We start from the raw sequence: 25,827 nt of genomic DNA, 5'->3' as shown, positions 1-25,827 counted from the left end.
GGGGGGGGGGGGGGATCCATGACGCGCCAGGTAATGGTGACTACTAAACCATTTAATGGTAAGGTTCACTTTAGCGTTTTAATTTGAATTTGTTATAAAAATAAGTGGTTTGTTGATAATCGATATCACAACTTGCACGCCTCTTCGTTTGCAAAGAAGTCTAGTACTCAGCAAAAACCAAAAACTTTCAAAATGTTCAAGCTGGTAAGTTCAAAAAAAATGTAATTTAAAAAAAAAAAATTATTTACTAAAATAACATTTCATCATTACTACAGTTCACTGTCTGCTTCTTGGCTCTCTTCGCTGTTGTCTTCGGCGCTGCCAAGCCCGGTCTATTGGCTGCCCCAGCTATTTTTGCTGCCGCCTATGCATCACCAGTAGTCGCTCCATTTGCCGCTGCTCCAGTGGCTTACACCGCCGGTTATGCGCCCTACATTGCTCCCTATGCCAGCAGCTACTCCGCTCACTCAATCGCCCACTCTGCCGCTTTCCCAGCTGCTTATGCCGCCGCACCAGTTGTTGCCGCACCCGCGCCAGCGTTCACTTTACTTCGCAAATAGATAGATGCTGTGACACGGAAACTCTAGCCTTGAAACTATGTTAAATACTACTAGGTTGTGAACTGAAATAAAATGAGTCTGAATATCTATTCGAAATTTTTTTGTCATTATTTAAGGATAGTTGTTTTGCGGATAGAGCTACCTAGAAATTTTGATGTCATTGGATCAGCGACTGACTGATCAGAGTACAATAGTGAAGACTCATTATCATTTTAGGCAGCCAAAGAGCGGTACGTGTCTATTTTTCTGCCCAATAAAAGCACACCTAGTCCCCTATTTAATCAACGATCCGAGAATCTGATACTGTTTTTTTAATAAATATTAAAACTAAGCCAAGGATACACTACACTATTCCTTTACACCAAGGTGCTGAAAATAATCAGAAGTATCAGTATCAGAAAGTATCAGTTTTATGGCATGACAGTATGAACTTAATCAACCCAAAATTTTTTACAGAGTGCTAAAATTTCCTCTTTTTGGTGAAAAATTTTATAATTTTTTATGAAACATTATATTTCCAGTTTTTTGGTGACCCGTACTAAAATGTAATGTTTAACATTTTTGTTGAAGACTTCAATCTCTAAAAGCCATTTTTTTTAACCGGGATAAAAATATTTCTTTCTGGCAAGGGTTAATGCGTTTAATTGCTAAATTCTTCTAAATGCATCCAAAGACGTGAGTTATGGAATTCTCCATAAATCGGCATGTGTGAAAATTCGATTTTTAATAAGAAAAAAATTGCAATTGTGATCCAGTGTATGAAGTAGTGTATGATCATGATACAAAAATAGTAAGATAGAACCGCTGAGAGACACTTTTAGCAATTTTGACGTTTTCAAGCTTTATAATTTCAAAATTTACTCACAAATTCACACACACATTCACATATTCAATCTCAAACAACACGACCTTTGAGCAATTTTATTTAAGTTTTTTTTTTCAGTTTTATATGATTTTAAATTGCTGTCAAACTTAAAAAAAAAAAAATCATGGCCGACGAATTGAGAGAACGGTTCTACCTTCCTATGTTTTTATCATGGTTAGGATGAGGTGCAGCAAAGTACTTGCCGGGCTTAACCACCTCTTACAAAACGTCTGAAATTTATAGATCAACTGTTTTTAGTAATTTCACTGTACTTTTGTACTTGGAAATTTCAAAAAAAAAACTAAAATGTATACATCACCAACGTGGCTCAAAAAAGCCCATTTTAGGTTCACTATTCCTACTACTACTTTCCAAAATAACGGTATTGTTCAATTGGCAATGAGTAACGTTAAATAACTGTTTTATCGAAGTAATCACATTTCATACAAACTGAGTTATGAATGGGGTGATTGACTCGGATTTTCCAAACCGGTTTTTACCGTTTTTTTTTTTGATAACTATAGACCGTATTTTTGAAATCTTGACTTTTCAAATATCGTATAAGCCGGATTTTTTTATCGAATAACCTTGTTTCTTTCATTTCATACAAATCTTGACTTCTCAATAAAGTATTGACTTCTTAATAAAGTGAAATGAAGCTCTTGTTTTCTGGTGGGTTCTTCGATAGAATCCCATCTGAATATCGGTAAAGAAAATCGATATTATCTAATTTTGTTTATGCATAAGCGTGTGCTCTTTTTTCCTCAACTTCTGTGTGATAGTCTATTTCTTGAGCGGGCCATTTGGAGTTGTCTTCTTGCAACCAAGAAGGTCCCTGCCACCACAAAAAATTATTGATCAACTCCAACGCAGGCAATCCTCGGCTAGCCAAATCGGCTGGATTCTAAGCCGAGTCTACACGTAACCAGACCTTGTTCCCAACTTTTTCTACGATTTTCGTAAATTGGGGTGCGACGATGGTTGACCAAGTACAAGGAGGATTTAGTATCCACGCGAGTACGACGGTCAAGTCTGTCCGAAGATATGTTTTTACTTGCCCTAGGTTGAAGTTGTTGATTACGGATTCTATGATTTATGCAAACAGCACGGCTCCGCAGAGTACCAGTCGAGGCAGCGATATATACTTGACAGGAGCTACTTTAGTTTTTGCTAAAAGAAGTAGAAGACACAGTCGCATCCCAGTCTGTGCCCTCTAGCTAAATACTTTGCATGCGTATTTTGGCCACGATGACTTTTATGGCAAACCATCCTAGCGGATCAAATAGCTTCTCGATAGCTGATAGTATCGCCCTTTTTGTGAGTGTATCGCGTCCTCGAATGGTTTGCCATGAAATAGAATATACCGGTATGGGCATATGCCCATATGCCAAGTGCCTTAACCATTTCGGTAACTTCAAAACGCCAAAAAGTCTTCACTGAGTAGGTCCGTTTTTGGGATGTTCTTTAGAATTTCCGCACAGTTTGAGGTCCACTTCCTTAGCGGAAAACCGGCTGACCTTAGACCGGAAGAGATTTCGTCTCTTGCTTTTACCCATTTTCTTGTTCTACCCAGTTATCAGGTAGTTCCATCCAGTTCTAGTCTTGCAGCACGAGAGCCCAAGAAATCGGCAGTTAGTAGATACAAATCCTTTCTACCCAATTTGCTGAAAACCGAAGTCCGTTTTACGTAGTAGGTCAGCCACAAGCTTCTACAGACGCAAAGCAAAAAATAAATAAGCACAACATAAAATTTTCGTATCCTTCTAAAATACTGTTTTATTTTATTTCCATTTAGTTCATCAACGTACATAAATAAGTATTGTCTATTTCTTTAGAACAGCAAAACCGGGCGCAGGAGCGGCAACAACTGGCGCAGCAGCGTAGGCAGCTGGGAAAGCAGCATAGGCAGCGGGGAAAGCAGCGGAGTGAGCAATCGAATGAGCTGAGTAGCTGCTGGCATAGGGAGCAATGTAGGGCGCATAACCGGCGGTGTAGGCCACTGGCGCAGCATAGGCGGCGGCAGCAACTAGAGCGGTGTACGCAAGAGCAGCTGGGGCAGCTAATAGACTGGGCTTAGCAGCACCGAAGGCAACAGCGAAGAGAGCCAAGAAGCAAACAGCAAACTATATAAAAAGAGAGAAAAAATAATTTCGTCAAAATAGTGTTTCGTAGCAAATAAAGGTTACTGCTGAACTCACCAGTTTGAACATTTTGAGAGTTTTGGTTTTTTTTCCGAAGAATAGACTTCTTGGCGAATGAAGAGGTTTACGAGTTGTGATTTCAATTGTAAACAAACCACTTGCTTTTATACCCAGCTCATTTTTTAAACACTCTGCTATATGAGCCCTAAAGGACCTTGAAGAAGTTACAGTTATGTAGCACACATATTAAATAGCCCAATAACTGCGCCTGCTTTGTAAGTGCATTCGGTTTAAAATAAGCGCGGCGCTTTAAAGTCATATAGCCAATAACGGTGCGTTGTTAATCTTTTCGTTTGCTTAGTTTTCTTGACACGAACTTGCATAAAGTTAAGACAATCGCACAATGGAGAAGTTGTCACAGTTTCTATAAGTTTTGCATTTCATAGCTTAGTTTACAATGGAGTAAAAAAGCTGATGAAATTGAAACGCTGCTACGATGTAATATAAAAACGAGAATAGGAGCAGATTTTTTAGTTTGAAGAAAATATTTTCCACGCAGCACAACAGTTCAGAAAATATGAACATTCATTTAATTTGAAATTTTTTGTTGACCTTGACATGTGCACATACATATGTGCATACATTTAGCTACTTAGTATTAGCGCTGACTTAACAAGAAATGAGGCATTAACTCCTATGCTCCTTTCCTTAAAACTACGTATTAGCCTACATTGGAACTTCCTCTTCTCAACAATGTTCAATATGTAGCTCATGTCAATATCTGTCAACAAGAGAAATTGATTCCTTGTATTCCAGGAATTTCATGCCCCTTACTGTGTGTTAGCAATCATACATTACTTGGAATTAAGTAGAGGAGCTCAGCAATCATTGTCGAGTGTGAGTGACTTTATTTGGTATGCATTGATGAAGCAAAATAATACTTTCTTGGATCCATATTACAGTTTGTTTGATAGGAAATAACAGGTGTGTAGTGACCAATACAAATGGACTCTATCGGAAACATACAGTTGGACATGTATGTATACTTCTTCGAGAAAAACTCTCCCTTACAATCACTACTATGCTCGATGCGAAAAAAAGGGCCGATAATAGCCGGTTAAGCTCTAGACTTGTATTTTTAAACCATTGCAAAATTGCGATCATTCGATTATAATCGATAACAATTTTCACCATTATTTTACATAAAAAAATTTTAAGCTAAAGCTTTTACCACGGTTAATACATTTTGTGAATCCCCTATATGTATGTATATGTATGTAGTTCTTCACTATATGACTGGAAATAAAAACCTTTAGCCAACTTTTTATTTCAAAGGACGTATTTTTGATATTTATTTCCGTGAATTTAATCGCTTCCTGGCGGCATAAAATGTACTTCGTAGAGAAATTTTGTTTTAATTCTTACTGATGGATAAATTACGTTTACAAAAATATCAAACACATTCACTTGCAGACAATGAATTTTTCAATTTTTGCCCACTTATGCGGCACTGTGTGTTGTGATGGCTACCCCTTTCTTCGGGAGACGTGACGGCCAGGCATATAACATTCAAAACTGCTGCTAGACTCAACTCCTTCTGGACGAATTTACTATGTACTCGGATCTGTACTTTGATACGAATTTCGAAGCCATTATAAAAGTCGATTAATAGCGGAAGCGCAAAGGATGGCTGACTTAGTGTATGTGTATTAGGGTGGTCCGAAATGAGTAAAGTCGGCATTTTAATGTTCTCACCCCCTAGGACTGTTCTATATCGAACAAATATACCCCTTTTTTATTATGAAATCAAAAAATATTTAGAGGTCGCTCAAAGCGCTTAAAGTTTTCTAGGTATTTTATATGGGGAAGAAACAACTTTTCATAAAAATGGCATAGAATTCCTGAAAAAATATTTTTGATTGGAAAACTCTGGTTTTCTTCAGAAGACTACCAATTACAATACCCAATTGTTTATTTAATAATTTTTTAACACTAAAGATTTTTTATTTATCCCCCATTGCGTGATCAGTTACTATGAAAAACTGGTTAAATAAATAATTGTGTATTATAATTGGGAATCTTTTGAAGAGAAACAGAGTTTTCGAATCGAAAAATATTGATTTCAAGAACTTTATACCATTTCTATGAACAGTTGTTTTTCCCCATATAAAATACATGAAAAACTTTGAGTGCTTGAGCGACCTCTACATATTTTTTGATATCAAAATAAAAAAATGGCGGTATATTTTTTGGGTATAGAACAATCCTAGGGGGTGAGAGCATAAAAATTCCGACTTTCACATGCATTTTAGGACCACCCTAATAAGCATACAAATGGGTCGTCCAAAATGGACAATGGTCGCACTGAGCCAAAATCACAATGGTTTTTGAACCAAGTTATTGTTAGTTTTTTTTCATGGTAAATAATTCGATTGTAAAAAATCTGATTCAAGTTGAACATTTGAAAACACATTTATATGACTGGCTGTAGCTAAACGCGCAGAGATGCTTGCTGTTATTTCATAGCTTCCGGCAGGTATCGGTTCGAATGCCGTTAGTAGCAACGTATAGCTTTTTTAATTATTTGAGTTCCCTTAATTACAAAAAAACATCTGTAAAGTGAAAAACAAAATCAAACGACGAAAAAAATTTATTCAAGTTCAACATTTGAGGGGAAATTTACAAAACGGCTGTAGCTGAGTGTGCAAGAGATCCTTGTTGTTATTTGCTAACTTTAAGAAGGGCAGGGTTCAAATTCCGCCAGAGGCAACGTATTAAAATGATAGTAAAAATTTTTGTTTTGTTTCTCCGAATTATGAAAAAGCATCCGTGAAGTGCAGAACATAAACGAATTCAAATGAAAAAATCAGTAACCAAAAATATGTTTAATGTAAACAAAAGTGTGGTTAATATTACCAAATCATTCTTGAAAATATCAACCATGGCATGTTAAGTAATATTAAACAAAAATCACTTTGATTCCTTTTCAAATTTGAATTTGCTAATATCAACCGATTTTTGGTTGATTTTTTTCTCAGTGCACCAAATTCACCTATGTAAAATATTCCTAAGTATTTAACAAAAAGCAATAAAATTGGAACACAATCCTTTGGACAGAAAAACTGTGGAGTAAAACGCAACTCTGCAGGTTTTCTAGATCCATGTGTTTAGCTAACGACAGCAAGCCCACAAAGTTTGTTTTATCCAGTAGTGGGGAAGATGCTAAGCTTCTGCAAAACAAACGAGCAAACTGTTTACCACATCCTCTGTGAATGTCCCCAGCCCTCTGTAGGCTGCGGTGGTACGTTTGCTACCGATTCTGGAAGCAGCCGCAAAAAGAGGACAGGTTCATGCTTTTGACTAAGTCTCTAGCATTCCTCACTTATCGCGTTTCTACAGAAACTTTGGATACATTTGGATCTTTTTAGCTTCTTATACTTTTTTATTGGTAAATATGAAATCCTTCTGTAGATTTAGCCAACTTCACCAACAAAAATTCCAATAAAGTATTCTCAATGTAAAGGAAGAAAAGCTAACAAATAACGCCAAATTACTCTCAAATAATTTTAAGTATCTTTTATTTCAATTCCTAACCCAGATCAGTTCATCACAGTTTACAAAAATAGTTTCAATCACCACCAGCATACATATCTATTTACGGAACACAGAAAAAGCTGGTGCAGCAACGACTGGCGCGGCGGCATAAGCAGCTGGGAAAGCGGCCGAGTGCGCGATGGAGTGGGCGGAGTAACTGCTGGCATAGGGAGCAATGTAGGGCGCATAACCGGCGGTGTAGGCAGCGGCTACAGGAGCAGCTACTGGGGCGGTGTAGGCAAAAGCAGCTGGTGCAGCCAACAGGCCAGGCTTAGCAGCACCGAAGGCAACAGCGAAGATAGCAAGGAAGCAGGCAGCGAACTGTAGGAAAGAAGAAAAGATTTTTCTTTTAATACTTATTCGTCTGTAAGTAATTAAAATTTGTATGTAAATGCAATCAGGCTCGCTAAACTTACCAATTTGAACATTTTGAAATTTTTTAGTTTTTGTGGAAGATAATAGTTCTTTACTAATGAAGCGGTTTGCGAATTGTGATATCAATTGTTAACAGACACGAAGTTTTTATACGAAAATCACTTAATAAGCGAAAAAACGCATTGTTTCAGTCTCGCGCGTGAACTTTGCATACAAATTAGATTTTCTGTTACCAAATAAGCGAAACTTATTTTTTTTTTTTGCTTTGCCTACAATTTGTACTTAAAATAAGTGGAGAGCTTTTAGCTTTTTTAAAAGTCTTCTTCATATAATATATTATTTGGTTCTGATGTATTCATACGTATATGGGGTATTCCACGTCAATTGGATAATCAATTTAAGTAGCCAAACATTTTGTAGGGTTTCTTGCTTTAAAAGTTAAAATTTTTAATGTGGTGGCTCTGTGTGGGGCGAAGGTCTTGAAGGTTTACCAGATACCCAACATTGGTCAAATAAGCAACATATCAAAAATCTTCCATATATCGCTAAAAGATATTCTGTTAAATCCTTAAAGAAAAAGCGAAAAAAATTTCCGAAAGAGTTGCTCTGCCAAAACGAAACATTTGATTTCTAGAATTTTTGTTCTATGCTGCTTGAAGGTATCTGTTAGTTTTTCACCGGTATTTGCAATGAATTATTCGAAGAAAGGGAGTTTATTTTTCTGCAAAAATTTAAAAAAGAAATTTCAACTTTTTACGAAGTTCAAAAATTTAGAGTGCAGATATTGAATACTCGTACAAAACTTTATTTCTAAAGAATCTACATATGTATGTATGTTAAAATAAGACGAAGCCAAAATGTTTATCGCAGATCGATTTTGAGCCTAATAAGTAGGTACTACTTGAAAATTTAGTTTTCCATCTCGGATGCATACTGCAATGCCACGTTTCAGTAAGCGGGGCCGCTGTGGCGGTAAGCTCTAATACGGTAGAAACATGGTTCGCCCAACATCCAAAAGGTTTTTTTTTGTTTTCTAATACCGATCGCCCCTAGACAGACAAAGGCAATCATCTGAGTGTATTTTTATTTCATAGAAAACCATCTGCGCTTGGGTGGCGACTTAAAACTGTAGATCCATAAATTTTTGTGACATGTTTGGGTTTTATTTATTTTTTTTCAAATATCCTCTATATTTTACAGAAATTTTTTTACTTTAAAGTTATCTACACAAGAAAAAATTTCTTTTGGTTGTTTTTTTTTTTTAATATGTGCATTAGACCGCACCGCCTTACAAGCAACAAAAAAAGTTTATCGTACAATCCTGAGTCAAAAGTTTCTTTGCAAGGCAATTTACACTTTTTCGTGCCACCTACATTTGGCGATAAAATTTTTTTTAAATAGTTCTACTGGAATATTCAAAAACTTGCTTTGGAAAGTTTTAATGATTTTTGGAGAACTTTGATTTGCAGACATTGGGGTGGTAGGAACTGAGAAGAAAAAATTGTCTCCTCAAGACAAGAATATAGATAAATCTTACTTTAAGATTCGCCAGTAAATGCCGAAGAAATGGTAAACAAGTTCGGACAAAAAAATTTCGAAAATATTTCAGGGCCAGGGTTGCCACTGATGAAAAAAAATACTTACCTTCCGCTTGGAAAAAATCTACCAAATCTGGAAAATATCTACCAATAACGCTTTTTTAGTTATTTTAATAAAAATTAAAATTGTTTTAAGGATCTTTTAATTTAACTAATTATACCTTCAACCAAAAGCGAAAGTGATCGAACTAAAGGTAACAACGAAATTTCATCATTTAAAAAAACCTCAACTGGAGTTATTATAGACAAATACAGTGACTCAAAAAACGCTTGGAGAATTTTTTATATTCAGAATGTTTTTCAAGTGAAAATTTTTTTGGTATTTTATTTTGTGTAAGAATATTTTTTTGCCGCCTGTCTTGTTTTTTTTTTTTTTTAACAATTGCGTTGATTTAAATTTTTTTTCCGAACAATCTCATATATACCTGTACATTTTTGCTTTTTATTTAAATAAGCATTGAAAATATTGAAAGCGCTCGAAAATTAATTCAATAACGTAGACTACACCTTTGGAAAGAAATTTTTAATATAATGATAACTACTAAAAATACAGCGAGAACGAAAGTTTTATTTGTTTTTCAAAAAAAATTATTACGCAAAACTCTACCAGAATTAGAAAAAATTTACCTTTTTACCAATCCAAATTTCTTCTACTAATTTTGGTAACAATTTACCAAAGTGGCAACCCTGGTTACGGCGAACTTTTTTCTGGTAAGTATTTATATAATATTTATGTATAATCTATTATCTTTTTCGAAAAATCGCATCCGAACGTTCTTGAAGAAAGCCATCTTCCACAATTTAAAGGAACTAATCAAATTGATTATATTAACACCAGCGGCTTGCAAAAAAAATTCAATTTTATAATCAAAAAAATGCTCCAGTTTTAGACGTGCAAATATTTGTAGGTTCCGTTTCGAGTAAGAACCAGTTAAAGAAGCCGCCAAATGAAAACAAAATTTACAAAAAAAAAAATTAAAATAAATAAATCAGCTGTTGCTGAGGCTAAACAGCGGGGTCACGTGACTGGCGTACAAACATAATTCATAGATACTACATTTACTAAACGCGAGAGCTAAGTCAAAGCGTCAAATACTTAAAAGGCCAAAAAATACGAGTGCAATAGCAACAAATAAGGATTTCTAGCGCAAAAACTGTTTTGCATAAAAATTTGATTAGCGCATGCGCGACTGGCAGTACCAACTACCTACAATACTTGTGCTCGACGTCGCCACTGTTGGCCGTGAATATCAACGCCAACAACAAATTGCGTAGCCTAAGTACGTGATTTGCTTCGATTTCCATTGCATTTTAAGCTTCTGCCATTTATTTGCACACCGGAATTTTGGGGAATTTACCGCTGCGATATCAGCTAAATAAATGCCAAAAATTTTGTAGCAATTCGTATGGTGGCAAAATAATTTTTGAATATGCAACTGTCAACTGGGCTAACATTAAGAAAAAAAAATAAAAATCAGAAGGAATTTTGCAAATATCGCAATTTGTTTATTTAAATTTGTATTTATGTACATATTTGGTATTTTATTGGCTCATTTGCCAAATTTGTGCAAGATCTCGTGTTCTGTGTATAAAAGGCCCAATCATGGCAGCACTCTTCAGTATATTCGTCTGCAGACGCACCGTAAGCGCACAACTTTAATTCTTTGCCAAAGGAATATTTCTACAAAACCCTCTAACAAAATGTTCAAGCTGGTAAGTGTAAACAAGGATTTCGCTGCTTGCAAACTACCAAAGCTAAGGACCTGTATTTCGTTACTCTTTCCAGTTCACTGCCTGCTTTGTTGCGCTCTTCGCCGTCGCCTTCGGTGCTGCTAAGCCAGCACTCCTGGCCTCGCCTGCCGCCCTGGCGTATTCTGCTCCATTGGCAGCTGCGCCTTTCCCTGCCGCCTATGCCGCCCCAGTGGCGGCCGCCTACACCGCCGGCTATGCGCCTTACATTGCTCCCTACGCCAGCAGCTTTACCGCTCATGGCGTCGCTCACTCTGCTGCATTCCCAGCCGCTTATGCTGCTGCTGCTCCATATGTAGCCTCATATGCTGCTCCAGCTGTTTTACCATCAGCACGATTTGTCGCTCCTGCGGCGCCGTTAGTTGCTGCTGCTCCAGCTCCGCTCGTAGCCGCTGCTCCTGCCGTTGCCCCAGCTGTAGCTGCTGCCGCTATTCCTGTGGTGAAAAAGTAAAGTTCTAAATTTTACGTTGGATTTTTAAAAGCGAAGTGCCCCTAGAAGCGTGAAAATAATAAAAATTACATAAATTGATTTGAAAAAAAAATGGAATTTCTCGGAGTGACGTGGCGAATTATAGGAAAATTGTGGTTTGGTTTCCTAAGTAATAGCTAGCTTTGCCTCAATATTCTATCAACTGTGAAAGAGTTTAGCGTCAACAGCTCTTTGAAATCTCCTTCGTAAATTACAAGATTATTTTCCTAAGCTAGCCTCCATGGGGATTATAAAGTCGCTATCTGCGAATATGTAAGCAATTAATGGAGGTGTCCTCTCGGATCCTAGTTCTTTTTAATTGCACCGAGGAGTAACCGAAACTCGGCTCCAAAAGAAGCAGCGAAAAACGGTTCCGGTAAAATCCAAACTCGATTCCAAAAGAACTGGAAACGAGTTCCGGATGAACCGCAAAATAATCTCAGAATAACCGAAAAAGTAAGTAAAGAACTGAAAACCTATTACAAAAGAACCAAAAAAGGATCCTACTGAAGCGCAAATCCGCACCATGGACAAAAAATTTACCCCTATTTCAGAATTCTATTGAAAAACACTCGATCCCACATGGTACCCGCTGTTGGTGGCAGAGGAAGAGAAATGCCTCGGCTGCGTTGGGGAGATGAGGTAGAGAATTACTTGGCTTGACTTGGAATTTTCCATTGGTGTCAGTTGGCACAGAACAGAAGCGACTGGCATGCTATGTTGAACTCAACCGAAATGACTTGGCCGCTGTAATGTAGTCAAAATATAACCAGACATGCGAGCCTTTGTACTTTGAAGTGGCTCCTTCGTTCATCAAAACCTCCGTCAGAAATTGGAGATAATTTCATTCAGTGAGAGATCAGGCATCAGACATATGAATAGGATCGGCGCGCCTTAGAGCCTCACTAAATCTTTTTTTTTTTTTTGAGGCGGCTAACGACTTTTTCTTTTCTACCGAAAAATTTTGCCTTCTCCATGCCCTCTACGCCTAAATACTAATGAAAGGCGAATTTTTTTGTAAAAAGAAGACGCGATAAGTCCTTGTCACGTCTTTTGGTATGAAGCTTCTTGAAAGGATATCTTGAGATGCGCACCTTGTTTACTATATTTTAAGCAAATCAAAAAAAATTTATAAGATAGTACCTTTCTTTTTTAGTTGGCTGCATAACTTGGCTGAAATTGTTATTTAAGACTATAGAATTATTTTCCTTGACCAGAACTTTGAATGATCCTGACTCTTTCTGCTATATGTATGTATGTATAAAATAAAATAAATGAAAATGAAAATGAAAAGAAACAAAATTTTTTGTTTCATGAATTAAAGCTTTTATTTATTAATTTCTTTTTTTTTTTGGAGTTTTTTATATTCATTTTATTTTGCATGGAAACATTGAAGGGACACGTAGAATTAAGAAGAAAACTTATAAAATAGTTCAGATAAAGCCGAAAAAAGTATAAATTATAAAAACAAAGCAACAATACATATGTATAACAAAACAAAGCTAATCAAGTCCATAAAAATGTGTCATCGCATATATTCCTTAAGTAATGCCAGTGTTAAACGACTGCATAAACCTTAACGCAGGAAAGCAGTAGCATATGGATAGCTGTAGGCAGAAGCATAAGGATACGAGTAGGCGGCGTAAGGTGAAGTATAAGCGGCTGTGTAGGCGGCGGTGTAGGGCGAGGCAGCCACATAAGGTGAAGTATAAGCGGCAGTGTAAGCCACTGGTGCGGCGACTACAGCCGGCTTGGCGGCGGCGCAAGCGAACATAGCGAACAAGCAGATGGCCAGCTGCAAAGGAATTGAAGGGGATAAATCGAAAAAATTTAGAAATTTAAAAATATAATTTTTTTTTTTTTACTTACGAATTTAAACATTTTTGAACGTGTATTGCGTATTATTGTATCTGTAGGATTGACGACTGTAAGCTGTTCTAAAACAACTGATGACAATTCTACTAAGCTTCATGCAATTTATATGTGAAAATTTTCACAGAATGCATATATATATTTTTTTTTAAATTTGTAACCCTTTTTTAGCCATTGTTGGCTTTTCGATGTTGGTCACTTGCTTGAGTTGATACACTAATCATTACAGCAATTAAAAATTCACAGCGTATCCTCAAAATTAAAAATATATATATATATTAAAATCATGCTCATTTGTTTACGTAGATATGTATTTATATCAAACGCAGCTGACAATTTGCTAGAATTTCTGCCAATTCTGTTGTCAGCGTCTGCGGTAACCGCCAATGCCGGCCAACGCCCGTGCCGATGAGCTGGAGCCAATATTCAGAATTTTCAAGGGAACTGCAAGTGACTACTATGTACATACATATATGTATATGTATAAATACTAAAAAATAATCAAAACATTTGTAACATTAACACTTTTGATTTCAACGCAAAATTCTGCTTTGCCTATATGTCACCATATCAATCAGTCAAGCGATCACTTACCAGCTCAATACTTGACTAGTCTTCCCTACGGTTTGTTAAAAAAAGAGTATTGAGTAATCGTGGCGATATGTGACGTGAATAAGAAAATAGCTGATCGTATTTATCACAGAAAATAATTGACGAGAAAGTAAATAGGGAAAAGACAGTTTAGCGAGTTTTTAGCTTCTTTTCTTTGATTAAAAAATGTTTATTAATGTTTCTTATGGCAATAAAACTTACTAGCTAAAAAAACCATGTGAATCAAAATTTCAAACTTTGTAGAACATTTATAAAAATTCGACAAGTTTCGATAAATTTAAATAAAAATTTTAAACTTTTAAATCAGATTTTTTTAGAATTGTTTTCAGTATGCAATTTTGTAGGCCATTAAATTTTAGTACAATAAAGTGCAAGTTTGAAGTAGCTAGAACTTACCGTTGATTTTTGGCAATTTTTGTTGTTCGCGCCTTTTCCGCCACATACAAAGTATGTTCGACCATGTTTTTTGTATTGAGAAAATGAGCAACACCTTTAAAAAAAGAAAATTGCACTTTGTTTTACTTAAATTGATTGGACTACACAATGCAAACTCGGAATATTTCTTAGAAATCTAATAAAAAAAACTCAAAATTTTTATGAAAATTTTTCGAATTTTTGCTAAATTTTATACAACATTTTTAATAACCGCCGATTTATGCGGAATAAAATATTACTTAGTCAAATGAAATAAATATTTAAAAAAACAACTACCATCATTGATTTCAGTTCATGGATTTAAGCTTTTATTTAGCGAAAAATTACACACATCAACAATATTTGCGATTGTCAAAATTTTCTATGCAGGTTCCAGGTTTTGAATTACATGGTTTTTGTTAGCTAACGAGCTACACTTTGATCAAAAAATAATAAACATTAAATAGTAGAAAGAGAAATAGCCAAAGAATGAAAAAATGTATCTTCCCTAGTTGTAGTTTCGCCACTGTATAGTTATGCATATACGTATAAACAAATATTTATTTACATTTTGTTCTAGAAATACTGCTTCTTCAATTTATGCCCATGATATTCATTACATTACGAGAACTGAATAATTATATTACTAGCTTACTTGGAGACCTAGTTTAAGACAGTGTTTCTTAACAATTTCTACTTATGTAAGTAACATGAAACCTTAGCAAAAGTTTAATGATGAAGAGATAGTATTCTTATATTAGTCTTCTATACATACATCTACACACATAATAAAACTGTTTTAGATATAAAAGAAAAATTAATACGGATAGTCCTTATTAGACCTTAGAGAGTTGCCACCTGTTTGAAAATTGCAGTTTAGGTAATTTGATAAGATAAAGTAAATATTGCAATATGGCTATCAAAAGAAAGAAGAGCTACAGTCGAAAATAAATTTGTTGGAGTTTGACAACTATTTGAAAATTTTAATTTAATTTCATTTAATTAATAAGATAAAGTGCATATTGCAATATGGGTATTAAACTGAAGAGAGGAAAGTTTACTGCCGAAAATTTTTTTGAGTTGGGTTGCCACCTATTTGAAAAATTGTATGCAATTAAATTGATAAATAAATGAAACATTAAAATACGGGTATCAAAGAGCATAATAATACTTTTATGTATGTAATGTAAGAAAAAAGCGATTTTAAACGCTTAGATAAACACTAAAACATTAGTAAATAAATTAGTAGTTGAATGTTTTGTTTCTTTTTCAGTTTATTTCAAGGTTTCGACGGAATTCAAAATTTGACATTTCCAGCGGTGTTAATGTATCGTTTTAGTTGTCACTTTTTTACTATTATTAAAAATAATGCGAATTAATTTCTTTTCAAGACTGAATTTAACTTTTTTTTTAATGCTCGTTATTCTCCATTTGAGTTAATGGTTTTTAAACTCCTCAATAACACTAATGCCTTCCCTCAGAGAAAAACCTTTGGTTTTAAATTTTTGTATCCGAGCAGAAATGCAATTGAAACTTTGAGTTAATAAAAAGCCAAATATGTTTTTATGTTATTATATGTAAATATTTCTTTAGTTCGACGAATACAAATAACGCCCAAGAAATGCTCAAGAAAAGTTTATTGAGCCAAATTTTCTTAAGCAGTACGAAGTTCTTAAGAAATTTGCTACTAAATATGGTTTTCTAAAGTTTTTTGTGACGAAAGAGCACAAAGTCACCGTTTTTTTTAAATAAATATATCGGGCATTTATTCGCAAGAAAAAAGTGCGACAGCAGGCTGTGAAATATCAGATGTCAAAATTTCTTGAACACTACTTTTGACTACTACTTACATTAAGATTGCGATTTCGATTGAGATTGGGATTAAAATTTAGATTAAGATAAAAGTTAAGATTCAGATTGCGGTGAAGCTAAGACTAAAACAAAGATTAAGATAAAGGATTAAAATTAAGATTAGGAATAAAATTAAGCTTAAGATTAAGACTAACATTAAGTCCTAGATTAAGATTAAGATTTAAATTAAGATTAAGTTTCAGATTAGGATTCAGATTCAGAAGGATATTCAGATTTAGATTTAGATTGAGAATGGTACTGAGATTAAGATTAAATAGGAATAAGTTGCACTTCAGGAATTAGCATTCATTAGATCCATATCCAGTGTAGCTCAAATTACATACATGAATGCTTTTCCATAGAATATATTGAGCTCTTGCCGCGAAAATTACGTAAACGACATTTTTTTACAAAATTTACTTTTTGATGCAGAAACGCTCTTAGAGCTGTTGAGGGCATTTCTGCATCAAAAAGTGAATTTTAAGAAATGTCTGTTGCGCTATTTTCACGATTAGGGGTCGATAGGTTGCACCTCAACACTCAGTCGAGTCGATTATAAATTTGGTAATTCGTGACACCCAATAAGTTTAAAGATTTTTTTTTAACGGATAGGAAGCGATATCGTCAAATGATCAACATTTGAAAATAGGTTAATTTCAAAAAGCCAAACGGGCACCGTAAAACGAAATGTTTGTGTAACACTGCCATATGCCGATTTATTTATGCGCACATCATATACTATACATATATGTAACTATTTATTCTAAATTTATAACAATGCACTGGCCACTAGTTAAAAAGAACCTTAAAGGCAACCTCGACTGAGCAGAGTAAAGACTACAAAACAGAAACTGATATAAACAGAGAATCGCGCATGGAATGACAATTTGAGAGGCAACCAACAATGCTACACAGTAATTGTATGTAATTTCCTCCATACATATACTCGTACATACATACAAAAGTATATATGTAGATTGCATTATTACGTGTTGATTCTACATGCACACACGCACACACACACACACCCACATAAACACATGAATAAATAAAACGAAAACGACAAAAAAAAAACGAAATTAAATTACAAAACATTCAATACTTTTTCCCCCTGTTTCATTTGGTTTTGATTGAATGCTGGCAGCAACATTTATTGGCTGGCATATGGTTTTCGAATTCACTGTTTTCGCATTGAACACCAGTCGCACGGAAAGCGCAGAGCGAACAAAAGCGTATAAAAAATGCTCAAGTTTGTAAGTTTTTTACATTTACAAAATCGTCACGAGAAGCATTCCAAAATCAAGAACATCAATTCGAGCGAGCCAAATCGTAACGAAAATCACAACAACATTGTACAACATAAAAACTTTAGCAACTTTTTGCATCACAAAAACAACAACGCCAGAACGTCGAAGGAGAAGTCATCACTTGTAGGCTACTTGAAATTCGTAGATGAGCAGCATGCCCAGGATATTCGTGATGCTGCTGCTGCTACTGCTACGACAACACAGTGCTGTAGCCACGCCGACGCCGGGCAATTTCGCCGATGCAGCGGAAACGATCGATGTGCCACCGGAACATCGTGCGCCACCACCCGGTGCTGCTGCTGCTGCACCTGCGCCACCAATTCCACCAGGTGTTGTTGCTCACCTGCCCGGATTTGGACCACGTCCGCCGTTGCTGGCTGCTGCTGCACCACTCCCACGCGGCGCGTTCCCTTCTGTCGTCTTTCAACCGGCATTTGCCCCATTCGCCAGCAACTACAATGGGTTCACGGTGCAGCATATATCGGCGGCAATGTATCCGCGCTTAATTGCACCGACTGTTGCTTACCGGAGTGTCTAGCGGAGGAGAACGACGGCGGCGACGGCGGCGACAGCGTTGTGGTGCCAGCACAAAAGCAATCATCCCTCTCCGCTACATGTCGACCCAAAACTTCATCCTCGCTTAACTGCAACAACACCTGCTCGGAGTGCTCTTCGCAGGTCACAGCGCAGCAGCCTTCATCAAAACTAACAACAACAACACCATCAACAACACCATCATCCATTCTGCCGCCATTAACAGGAATTCAAATGAAATTACAACACCTCACTGGCGCCGCCACAAATTGTTGCTGAGCTGCTGAGAGTTTACTTGGTTCTTGTTTCGCAGCTAATTATCAATTAAAATTATATCAAATTACTTGTTATTGTTGTTGCCAAGTGGTTTTGTGCTCATTCGAGTGTTATCGTACATATGTACATATAATTATTTACTGTGTATTTAAGTTTCCAATTTTCATGCCTGCGAATTTAATAGACTCATTTTACTCGGAATTCGCAAATTTCTTACAAATGACTGTACGATAAAAATATATCTACATTTTACCGCAACACACTTCCCATACAAAAAAAAAAAAAAAAATTGGTACTGTGTTTCCATTGGAATTATAAAATCTTTTATATTTTAAGACTTTCACCAAAATATTTCGCAAAAATATTAAAATTTACGTGAGCTGGACCGATTTGAAAATACCTCCAAAAATGGAGTGATTTATGAATAAAAATAGTTTCTTAAAGATTTTTTGAAAAAAAAACGGGTTAAGCTAAAAAAAATTTTCATTAAAATATTTAAAAAATATTTAAACAAATTTTTGAACGGAATCGTAATAATGAGATTTTTGATGCTGTTTTTTAATTTTTTTTTTCAAAGATTGGTATAAGAAAACTTGTCATCTGAGGCAATTTTTTTTCAAAAAGCTCTTTAAGAAACTAGTTTTATACATAAAAACACTATTTTTGGTGGTATTTCCAAATCGGTCCAGCTCAGGTAAATCTTAATATTTTTCCGAAATATTTTGGTGGAATTCTTTAAATATAATAAATTTTGTAATCCTGGCGGAAATCCGCAACTTTTTTGATGATGCAGTCTAATCTACATACATACGAATTCGCACATAAATATGTAATTACTCAGTCGTATAATTTGAATTTTCTGTGAGTTACGTATGTACATACATACCATACACAGGTATGTATAATCTGAATAAGTGTTGCTGATTTCCTTATTTGATTTTTCATTGGCAATTTTATCATTATTTCGATGGTTCGTAAACAACAAATCGGTATATTAAAAGTGTATTTGGCTTTCCAGTCACATTCTTGGCATTAATTTGGATAAATTTGGCTTCTAAATTGACCATTGGTGTTTCCAAAAATTCTTCCGGATTTCGTCATGCCTTCGCTTTCAGTGAACAGAAAAAGATTGTACGGGATCGTTAAAATGTTGAAGTATGATGTCAGGAGAAAAAATTCTTGGAAATGTCAAAACTCTTTTTCAGAATTTAATAATAATAGTACGATCTGTTACATAAACTACATAAATAACAATTTCAAAGGTTGCACAAAGTTCTCAAAAATTAATTACCTAAACTTGAAAAAATTTCATCAAAACTTCAAACTTTTTTTTAAGAATTTCTATCAATTTTTCGGGTGTGCAGTTTTGTAACCCATTCAATTTCAGTATAATAAAGTGCAAGTTTCAAATAGCTAAAAAATAACGCTGATTTTTGTAAATTTTTTTGGTAGAGGTTGTTGAGCACCCTCTACCATAAACAAAAAAAAAAACATATAACTTAAGGACGAGCACACCTAAAGTTAAACATAGTGAAAGATAATATTAACACAAAACCAACAACAAACAACAACCACATTTTATTAACCCAAAGTTCATTGACCTTAAGTATTCCGTTCCCGCACTTACCCACCAAATCTCAATTCGCATCACCCTAACATGCCAACCTAAAAGTATACACTGTATCAAATAGCTGAACGAAGAATAAAATTCGCAGTCACAATTAAAATACACTGCAGTATATGAGATTGCACACAAACAAAGCGACGACGAAGCTCGTCTGACGAAATTCGTTGAGAATAGATTTATTTTGAATTTTTTATTCGCTCAGCGATTTGGTTCGCTTTATACTTTAATATCAATAAATTAAAGCTCGGCAAATATCACTAAACTTTAGCTATGGAATTATTTCAACTATTTCAGTGGAACTATTTATTAAAAATTAAAATATTATTGCCGAATGTATGTGCCACCGCAAAAATTTTTGAAAGCGTCCCCTAAGTTTAGCTAAAAGAAATTTGTTTTGAAATCGCCTCGCAAAAATCCTTTAGACTTAAGGGTTTACAACAATATATATTTTTATGACGTAATCAAAACTCAAAAAATAGGTAAAATTGCATCTAAAAAACGCAATAAAAAAACCAAATTAGGAAGGATCTAACTTCACATTTTATGAACTGGCGTAATATGTAATACGATTTCCTAATGTTTCTCGAATCAAAAATCAGTTAAGAAAACTATGTTAGAATTCGTTTAGAGAATGATTAGAAAAATACTAGAAATTTCATTTTTTCTGCTAAAGAGATAGAGTAGATTCGATTAAGAATATCCACGATTTAGCTTTCCCTGATTCCACATACACAAATTTCATGTTGCCTTTTTTTAAGATATTTGCCTTTTTTGCCTTTTGCAGGAAAGAGTTTTACTCATACGCCATGTACACCTGAAAATATCTGGAAAACTAATCGATAGAATAAAAAATTAACTCGACTTTCGGAATCAGCGAGCAAATCTATATTGGAATTGGATAGGTAGTGGCGTCCGTTGAACATTTTTCCTGCAAACCAGTGATATTTTGAAGTTTTTGGCTTTTTTAGTGCCTTTTTTTGCCTTTTTTGCTATTTCTAGTGCCTTTTCCTGCCTATTTCGCTATTTTATTTATTTTTTTATGTGAAAGCTTTTTTGTACTCCTTTAAACGCTATTTGCAGCTCCCAAAAATATTCACACGAAATATTTTTAATTTTTTCTTTTGCTTTGCTTTTGCTGTAAATCTTGTTGAAGAAATAAATATATGCACCAAGGCGAATTCATACAAGGTATTTTTACCGGAGCAGCTGGTTTCAAGGCGAATTGTGCTGATTGTCAGAATGATGTGTTTTTTGTACATTTTTTATACTCTGACTGTCAACGTGCGTATAATTTTTTAGTGCAGTTTTTTGTTTTAATGCTCCCGCTATCAGCTTGTATGAATTCGTCTTAATAAGAGCATTTGATTTTAAAAGCTAAGCTAATTCTTGTCCACCTGGGCTTTCCCTCACAGAGAAGGCCTTGTTATTCCTCAGCTACCAGCAGCAGAATCCGCACTGAATATTTCCAGTACCGGAGAGTTTATTTAATCAGTTCTTGAAATTATTAACATCCAAAAAAAAATTTAATGATGCAATAAAATTTTCCACACTTGTTACTTAACATATCTGACATTTCCCAGTCATGCGAAAAAAGGCCACTTAAATGCAATTAGCATAAATTCCACAACATCAGTTATTTAAACTTACTAAAACAATTTTTGGTCAACAATTTCGGGGAATTTATTGTTATGCCATTTAGAAAATCTTCAACAATGTAGATATGTAGCGAAAAACTGCCTACATAACTAAATATGTAAATGATTACAAAAATAAAGAAAATGAAAATGTGTTTGCAAAGCAATACGTTTTCCTTAACGAGAATCCAATTTAGTTGCCTTTTTCAGCTTTTGTCCACTTGTTGCATCAGCCCTGAGTCATATTTTTCCATTTAATCGGTCAATTAGAATGCCACGGTGTAAGCAGCGTTGTAAGGATAGTAAGAGGCGTACGAAGGATACGAAGCAACTGGGGCGCTGTACGCACCGGCAACTGGGGCGGTGTAAGCGGCGGCAACTGGAGCGGTGTACGCAGCGGCAACTGGAGCGGTGTAAGCGGCGGCAACTGGAGCGCTGTAAGCGGCAGCAACTGGTGCGGTGTATGCGGCAGCAACTGGTGCAGCAGCTACGGCGGGGGCAGTGTATGCGGCAGCCACGACGGGTGCGGCGGCAACACCATTGTAATTGCGGGCAATGTACTGTGAACTTTGGGCGGTCACAACACCGGGCGCAGAGTAAGCGACCACAGCAGGTTTAGCTGAGGCGCAGGCGATGAAGGCGAGAACAGCGAAGAGAATGCACTGTAAAGGTAAAGATGAAGAAGAAAATATTAAAAAACAATGTTGAAAAATAGAAAATATTTCCGGCAATATGTATTTACCGATTTGAACATTTTGATTGTTGATTTTTGTTTTGCTGCAGAAGTTGCTTACTAGCGAAAAGCCGAAGTTGTACTACGATTCTATAAAAAATTTGAGGCATCTTTTATACTTACTAAGTAACATACAAAGGAGGGGCAGCGGTAATTTGTCAACGCCTGCCAGTAAATGGAAGAAGTGCGATCCATCTGCCCGCCAAAATATTTAAATTCCTAAAATTCGTTTTATTCCATTGAAGATTCATACATATGTACTTTATACGAGTATGTACAGATGTGCTGATATACACATATATACTTAGTAAGCTGATCAACATTTAAACGTAGCACACTTTTGATTTCAATTGCCTTAATATTTGCCAACATTGGTCTACTTTGCATTTTGTGATATTTGCGCGTTTTGCAAGCATTTTTTGTGTTTTATTTTTTTTTCCTTTTACCTATTTGTTGTTTCAAGTCAACCGCTTTATCCGCCTTGTTTTGTTGGTCGTTGTTCTACAGAACAGGTCTTTGATCCAAAAAACGACTTTGTACATCAAAAAAATCCATTTATCAGTAGCCAACGAACGTACTTCAGTATGTAGACCAGACCCAGCCAACGACCAACGACCAACGACCAAGGGCTGTGGCGGTGGGGTGGCATGAATTTTGCATGCACGGGCGGTTGGCAATGATTTGGACACAAGTCACAATAAGCTTGTGTGTGTGGCTATTGCCAGCGTACGTGTTCGCAAATACAAATTGTAAGCCAACTACAAGTGCCAGCCGGCCAAATTGACTACATGACTGACTGAGTGACTGATTTATAGCGAAATGGGGCGGCGGGAGTCGTATTGTAGCGCACAAGTGGTGAGCAGCTGAGGCAAGAATGTGCATTTTGCATAGTACACGGACTCCACCACTTTATTGGTAGGTATACTACCCAGTGTTGCCAAGTTTTGAATTTAGAAAAGCACAAAAACCCAAGGAAAATCGCGTTTTTTCTCGAAAAAATCACCAAATTTTTTATTGCATGATTTAATGGACTTTGTATGCATACAGAATTGTATTGTTGGTATGCCGATTCAATTTAATAAAAATTAATGTTACTTGCTCGGCGATCGAAGGTTCGTTATTCATTTTACTGTTAGGAGATGTGGTGCTTTTTTAATATTCGTAAAAAATATAACTAATTCTGCCCAAATTAAAGGTCTAAAGATCGATTCCTGATCCTGTAATAGCAAATTACCGTAAGTAATTCTGGCATGACTGAAAGTGCTGCCACATATTTTGTTTTTAACACATACTCTTTCGTTTATGATTGTCATTGTACCATGATTTTATTTCCATTTTTTAAAGTTCCTTTCATTTTTTCCTTTCCATTTTTGTTTCAGATTTACAGTTTTGGTGTCTTCAAACTAAAAAGAAAAGCACCAAAAAAACGCGCCAAGCAACAAACTCAAAAATTTTCGCGTTTTGAATTAAGAAAAGCACTAAGTTGGCAACAGTGCTACCACCTTGGTAGTACAAAGCTCAAAAACACCATTGAAAAAATATTAATAAGCCACAATAAAATTGACAAATAAGCTGTAGTTTTATTTCATTCGATTCGAATCGAGTTTCAGTATAGGTTTTCGCGGTTTTGACATTAAGAGCCACCGAGGCGAAAATTCACCTCCTCTGGCAACACCACCTTATTCGCCTTAATTTATCAAATTTGAGTAGTAACTATCTTTTAACGTTGCTTTTAAAAATATCCACCAACTTCTACCGTTTTTTGTATGTAAAATCTATCACTATCAATTTTTTCGAAGTCCGTGCACTGATTATTCATATATTTACATACTTACATAGGTATTATGTAGTACATATGTATGTACGTTTGCATGCGAGCAACAAATTAAACAGCTGCTGTTGTTGTGGTCTGCTACTGAATTCTACATTTTCAATGTCGTATAATTTGTACAGTGAATGTTTATTGCAAACACGTACCGTAACCAACTCAAAGAAAATAATGTCATATGAGGACTTCATATTGACTAAAGCTGGGTATATGTAGTAACCTTTAATGCATCGAAAGATATTGCAGGCCGTTTGTGTTATTAAATATTACTCGAAAAGCTCTAATGAGTAAGAGATGAGCTACGTTTTTACCGTGAACCAAAATGAGACTGAAATGAAACACTCTCTGGGATTTCTCTCAGTAAAGTGGAATATTTTCGCAATTAACAGAGAGAAATGCATTCAGCTTTGGAGGCTTAGTTTTATTGACTACACACAATTATATCTAAGGACAGAGCTGGAACTAATATGGACGCTTTTGATAATACATCATACGAAGCAATAATCTGAAGGTATGACAAGGAAGGACAATCCTAAACACATAACCGACTGGGTCATAAGCATACTGAAATTCAGAACCATAATACTTAGTCGAACTAGAGGGTAGGGTAGGCAAACGATACCGGCCACTCCTGGGGGTCCTTTCTCCCATTTTGCGGACACTGGTTGTGGACGAACTTTAAGAAAGACTCAAAGGGAGTAGCTTTAATTCATATGGATACTGCTGATGACCTTATTACCTACGTGGCAGGCTGAGATCAGGGGACCTTATGCTCCAGGATGCAGTCTGCTCTAAACGTAACCCTAGGAAACTGAAAAGGGCATGTCAGTTAACCCAATGAAGTCCGTCATCATCCCATTTACCAAAAGAGGTAAGGCCAACAGGGACAGGGATAGACTTGGGTGTCCTAAATTCATTCATAAATGATCCTATAATAAAACTTTTACCTGTATAAACACCTACAAGCGAATATACCTGGAAGGGATACGTTTACTGATGGTTCCAAACTAAAGGATGGCAACACTGGCGCCGGCGTTTCTGGACCTAGATTTCAAAAAAGCATACACTCAACCATAAAGCAGGCGGAACCCTTCGCAAGCAATTGAAGTCCATGTCGACGAATATCATCTCAGAAGAAGTAATGGGGCAAAAATAAACTTCATGGCGGATAGCCAGGCAGCGTTAAGAGTACTTGACTTTTGCAAGACGGTGTCAAAGCCGGTAGACAGTTGCAAAAAGGTACTGGAAATACTAGGAACCAATAACAGTGTAACCTTGTGGTGGGTTCAGAGCCATGACGGCTTCAATGGCAACGATAGCGCTGACACTCTAATGAAATGCGGTATTTACCCAACAGAGCCTGCTCGGCCCTCAGCCTTTCTATGGTCCATCCAGAGGATACACGACAGAGCTACCAAGGGCATGGGAGGACTTGCAAATTGCAACCCAATGGCGCACAGCAAGGGGAAAAAGACAGTACGAAAATTCATAACTACGACATTGCTCATGCTTCGAAACGAGACGTGGTGCCCTAGTTCCTGACTGACTCGGGGTCTGGTACTTTATAGGGTTGGATTTCATACCCTTAAATTTAGGCTTTCAGAATACTGTAATGTTTTTTAAGTGGAGATCGCTGCCATCAAGGAAGCAGTCGATTGGCTTCTGCTGTGAGCGAATGGCGGTAAGGGAGTTTAACATCAACTCAAACAGCCAGGCGGCATTCAGAGCCCTGTTGTCATTTACGGTAGGCAGGTGAACTTTTTCTCGGTCATTCAGGCGCTCTCGTCG

General features: G+C 36.0%; 7 protein-coding genes across 7 annotated transcripts; 3 read left to right on the top strand and 4 right to left on the bottom strand.

The window, feature by feature from the left end:
• The first annotated feature begins 192 nt into the window (after window positions 1-192).
• LOC108362814 (cuticle protein 38-like) lies at window positions 193-560 on the top strand. The gene is made up of 2 exons (XM_017615961.1): window positions 193-204; window positions 276-560. The coding sequence occupies exons 1-2, from the start codon at window positions 193-195 to the stop codon at window positions 558-560; spliced, it is 297 nt and encodes a 98-aa protein (XP_017471450.1).
• Window positions 561-3,189: 2,629 nt separating this feature from the next.
• Window positions 3,190-3,635, bottom strand: LOC108362812 (cuticle protein 38-like). The gene is made up of 2 exons (XM_017615959.1): window positions 3,624-3,635; window positions 3,190-3,548 (listed from the first exon to the last, which is right to left on the bottom strand). Exons 1-2 carry the CDS (start codon window positions 3,633-3,635, stop codon window positions 3,249-3,251), a joined length of 312 nt encoding a protein of 103 aa, XP_017471448.1. The 3' UTR covers window positions 3,190-3,248.
• Window positions 3,636-7,120: 3,485 nt separating this feature from the next.
• Window positions 7,121-7,657, bottom strand: LOC108362815 (vitelline membrane protein Vm26Ab-like). Its single transcript, XM_017615962.1, has 2 exons — window positions 7,577-7,657; window positions 7,121-7,481 (listed from the first exon to the last, which is right to left on the bottom strand). The coding sequence occupies exons 1-2, from the start codon at window positions 7,586-7,588 to the stop codon at window positions 7,218-7,220; spliced, it is 276 nt and encodes a 91-aa protein (XP_017471451.1). The 5' UTR covers window positions 7,589-7,657; the 3' UTR covers window positions 7,121-7,217.
• Window positions 7,658-10,770: 3,113 nt separating this feature from the next.
• Window positions 10,771-11,350, top strand: LOC108362809 (cuticle protein 16.5-like). The gene is made up of 2 exons (XM_017615954.1): window positions 10,771-10,846; window positions 10,920-11,350. The coding sequence occupies exons 1-2, from the start codon at window positions 10,835-10,837 to the stop codon at window positions 11,331-11,333; spliced, it is 426 nt and encodes a 141-aa protein (XP_017471443.1). The 5' UTR covers window positions 10,771-10,834; the 3' UTR covers window positions 11,334-11,350.
• Window positions 11,351-12,769: 1,419 nt separating this feature from the next.
• LOC108362817 (uncharacterized) lies at window positions 12,770-13,330 on the bottom strand. Its single transcript, XM_017615964.1, has 2 exons — window positions 13,221-13,330; window positions 12,770-13,146 (listed from the first exon to the last, which is right to left on the bottom strand). The coding sequence occupies exons 1-2, from the start codon at window positions 13,230-13,232 to the stop codon at window positions 12,928-12,930; spliced, it is 231 nt and encodes a 76-aa protein (XP_017471453.1). The 5' UTR covers window positions 13,233-13,330; the 3' UTR covers window positions 12,770-12,927.
• Window positions 13,331-17,561: 4,231 nt separating this feature from the next.
• On the top strand, window positions 17,562-18,220 carry LOC108362822 (mucin-7). The gene is made up of 2 exons (XM_017615968.1): window positions 17,562-17,808; window positions 17,883-18,220. The coding sequence occupies exons 1-2, from the start codon at window positions 17,562-17,564 to the stop codon at window positions 18,218-18,220; spliced, it is 585 nt and encodes a 194-aa protein (XP_017471457.1).
• Window positions 18,221-20,925: 2,705 nt separating this feature from the next.
• On the bottom strand, window positions 20,926-22,429 carry LOC108362811 (vitelline membrane protein Vm26Ab). Its single transcript, XM_017615958.1, has 3 exons — window positions 22,335-22,429; window positions 22,221-22,271; window positions 20,926-22,140 (listed from the first exon to the last, which is right to left on the bottom strand). The coding sequence occupies exons 2-3, from the start codon at window positions 22,230-22,232 to the stop codon at window positions 21,745-21,747; spliced, it is 408 nt and encodes a 135-aa protein (XP_017471447.1). The 5' UTR covers window positions 22,233-22,271; window positions 22,335-22,429; the 3' UTR covers window positions 20,926-21,744.
• Between the last annotated feature and the right edge of the window lie 3,398 nt (window positions 22,430-25,827).

The sequence above is a fragment of the Rhagoletis zephyria genome, unplaced genomic scaffold (genome assembly GCF_001687245.7).
Source record: "Rhagoletis zephyria isolate East Lansing unplaced genomic scaffold, Rhagoletis_zephyria_1.1 Rzeph_scaffold_01106, whole genome shotgun sequence".
NCBI classification, from domain to species: domain Eukaryota; kingdom Metazoa; phylum Arthropoda; class Insecta; order Diptera; family Tephritidae; genus Rhagoletis; species Rhagoletis zephyria.
Note: the sequence above shows the minus strand (reverse complement) of the source record. Positions and strands in the feature narration are given on the sequence as shown.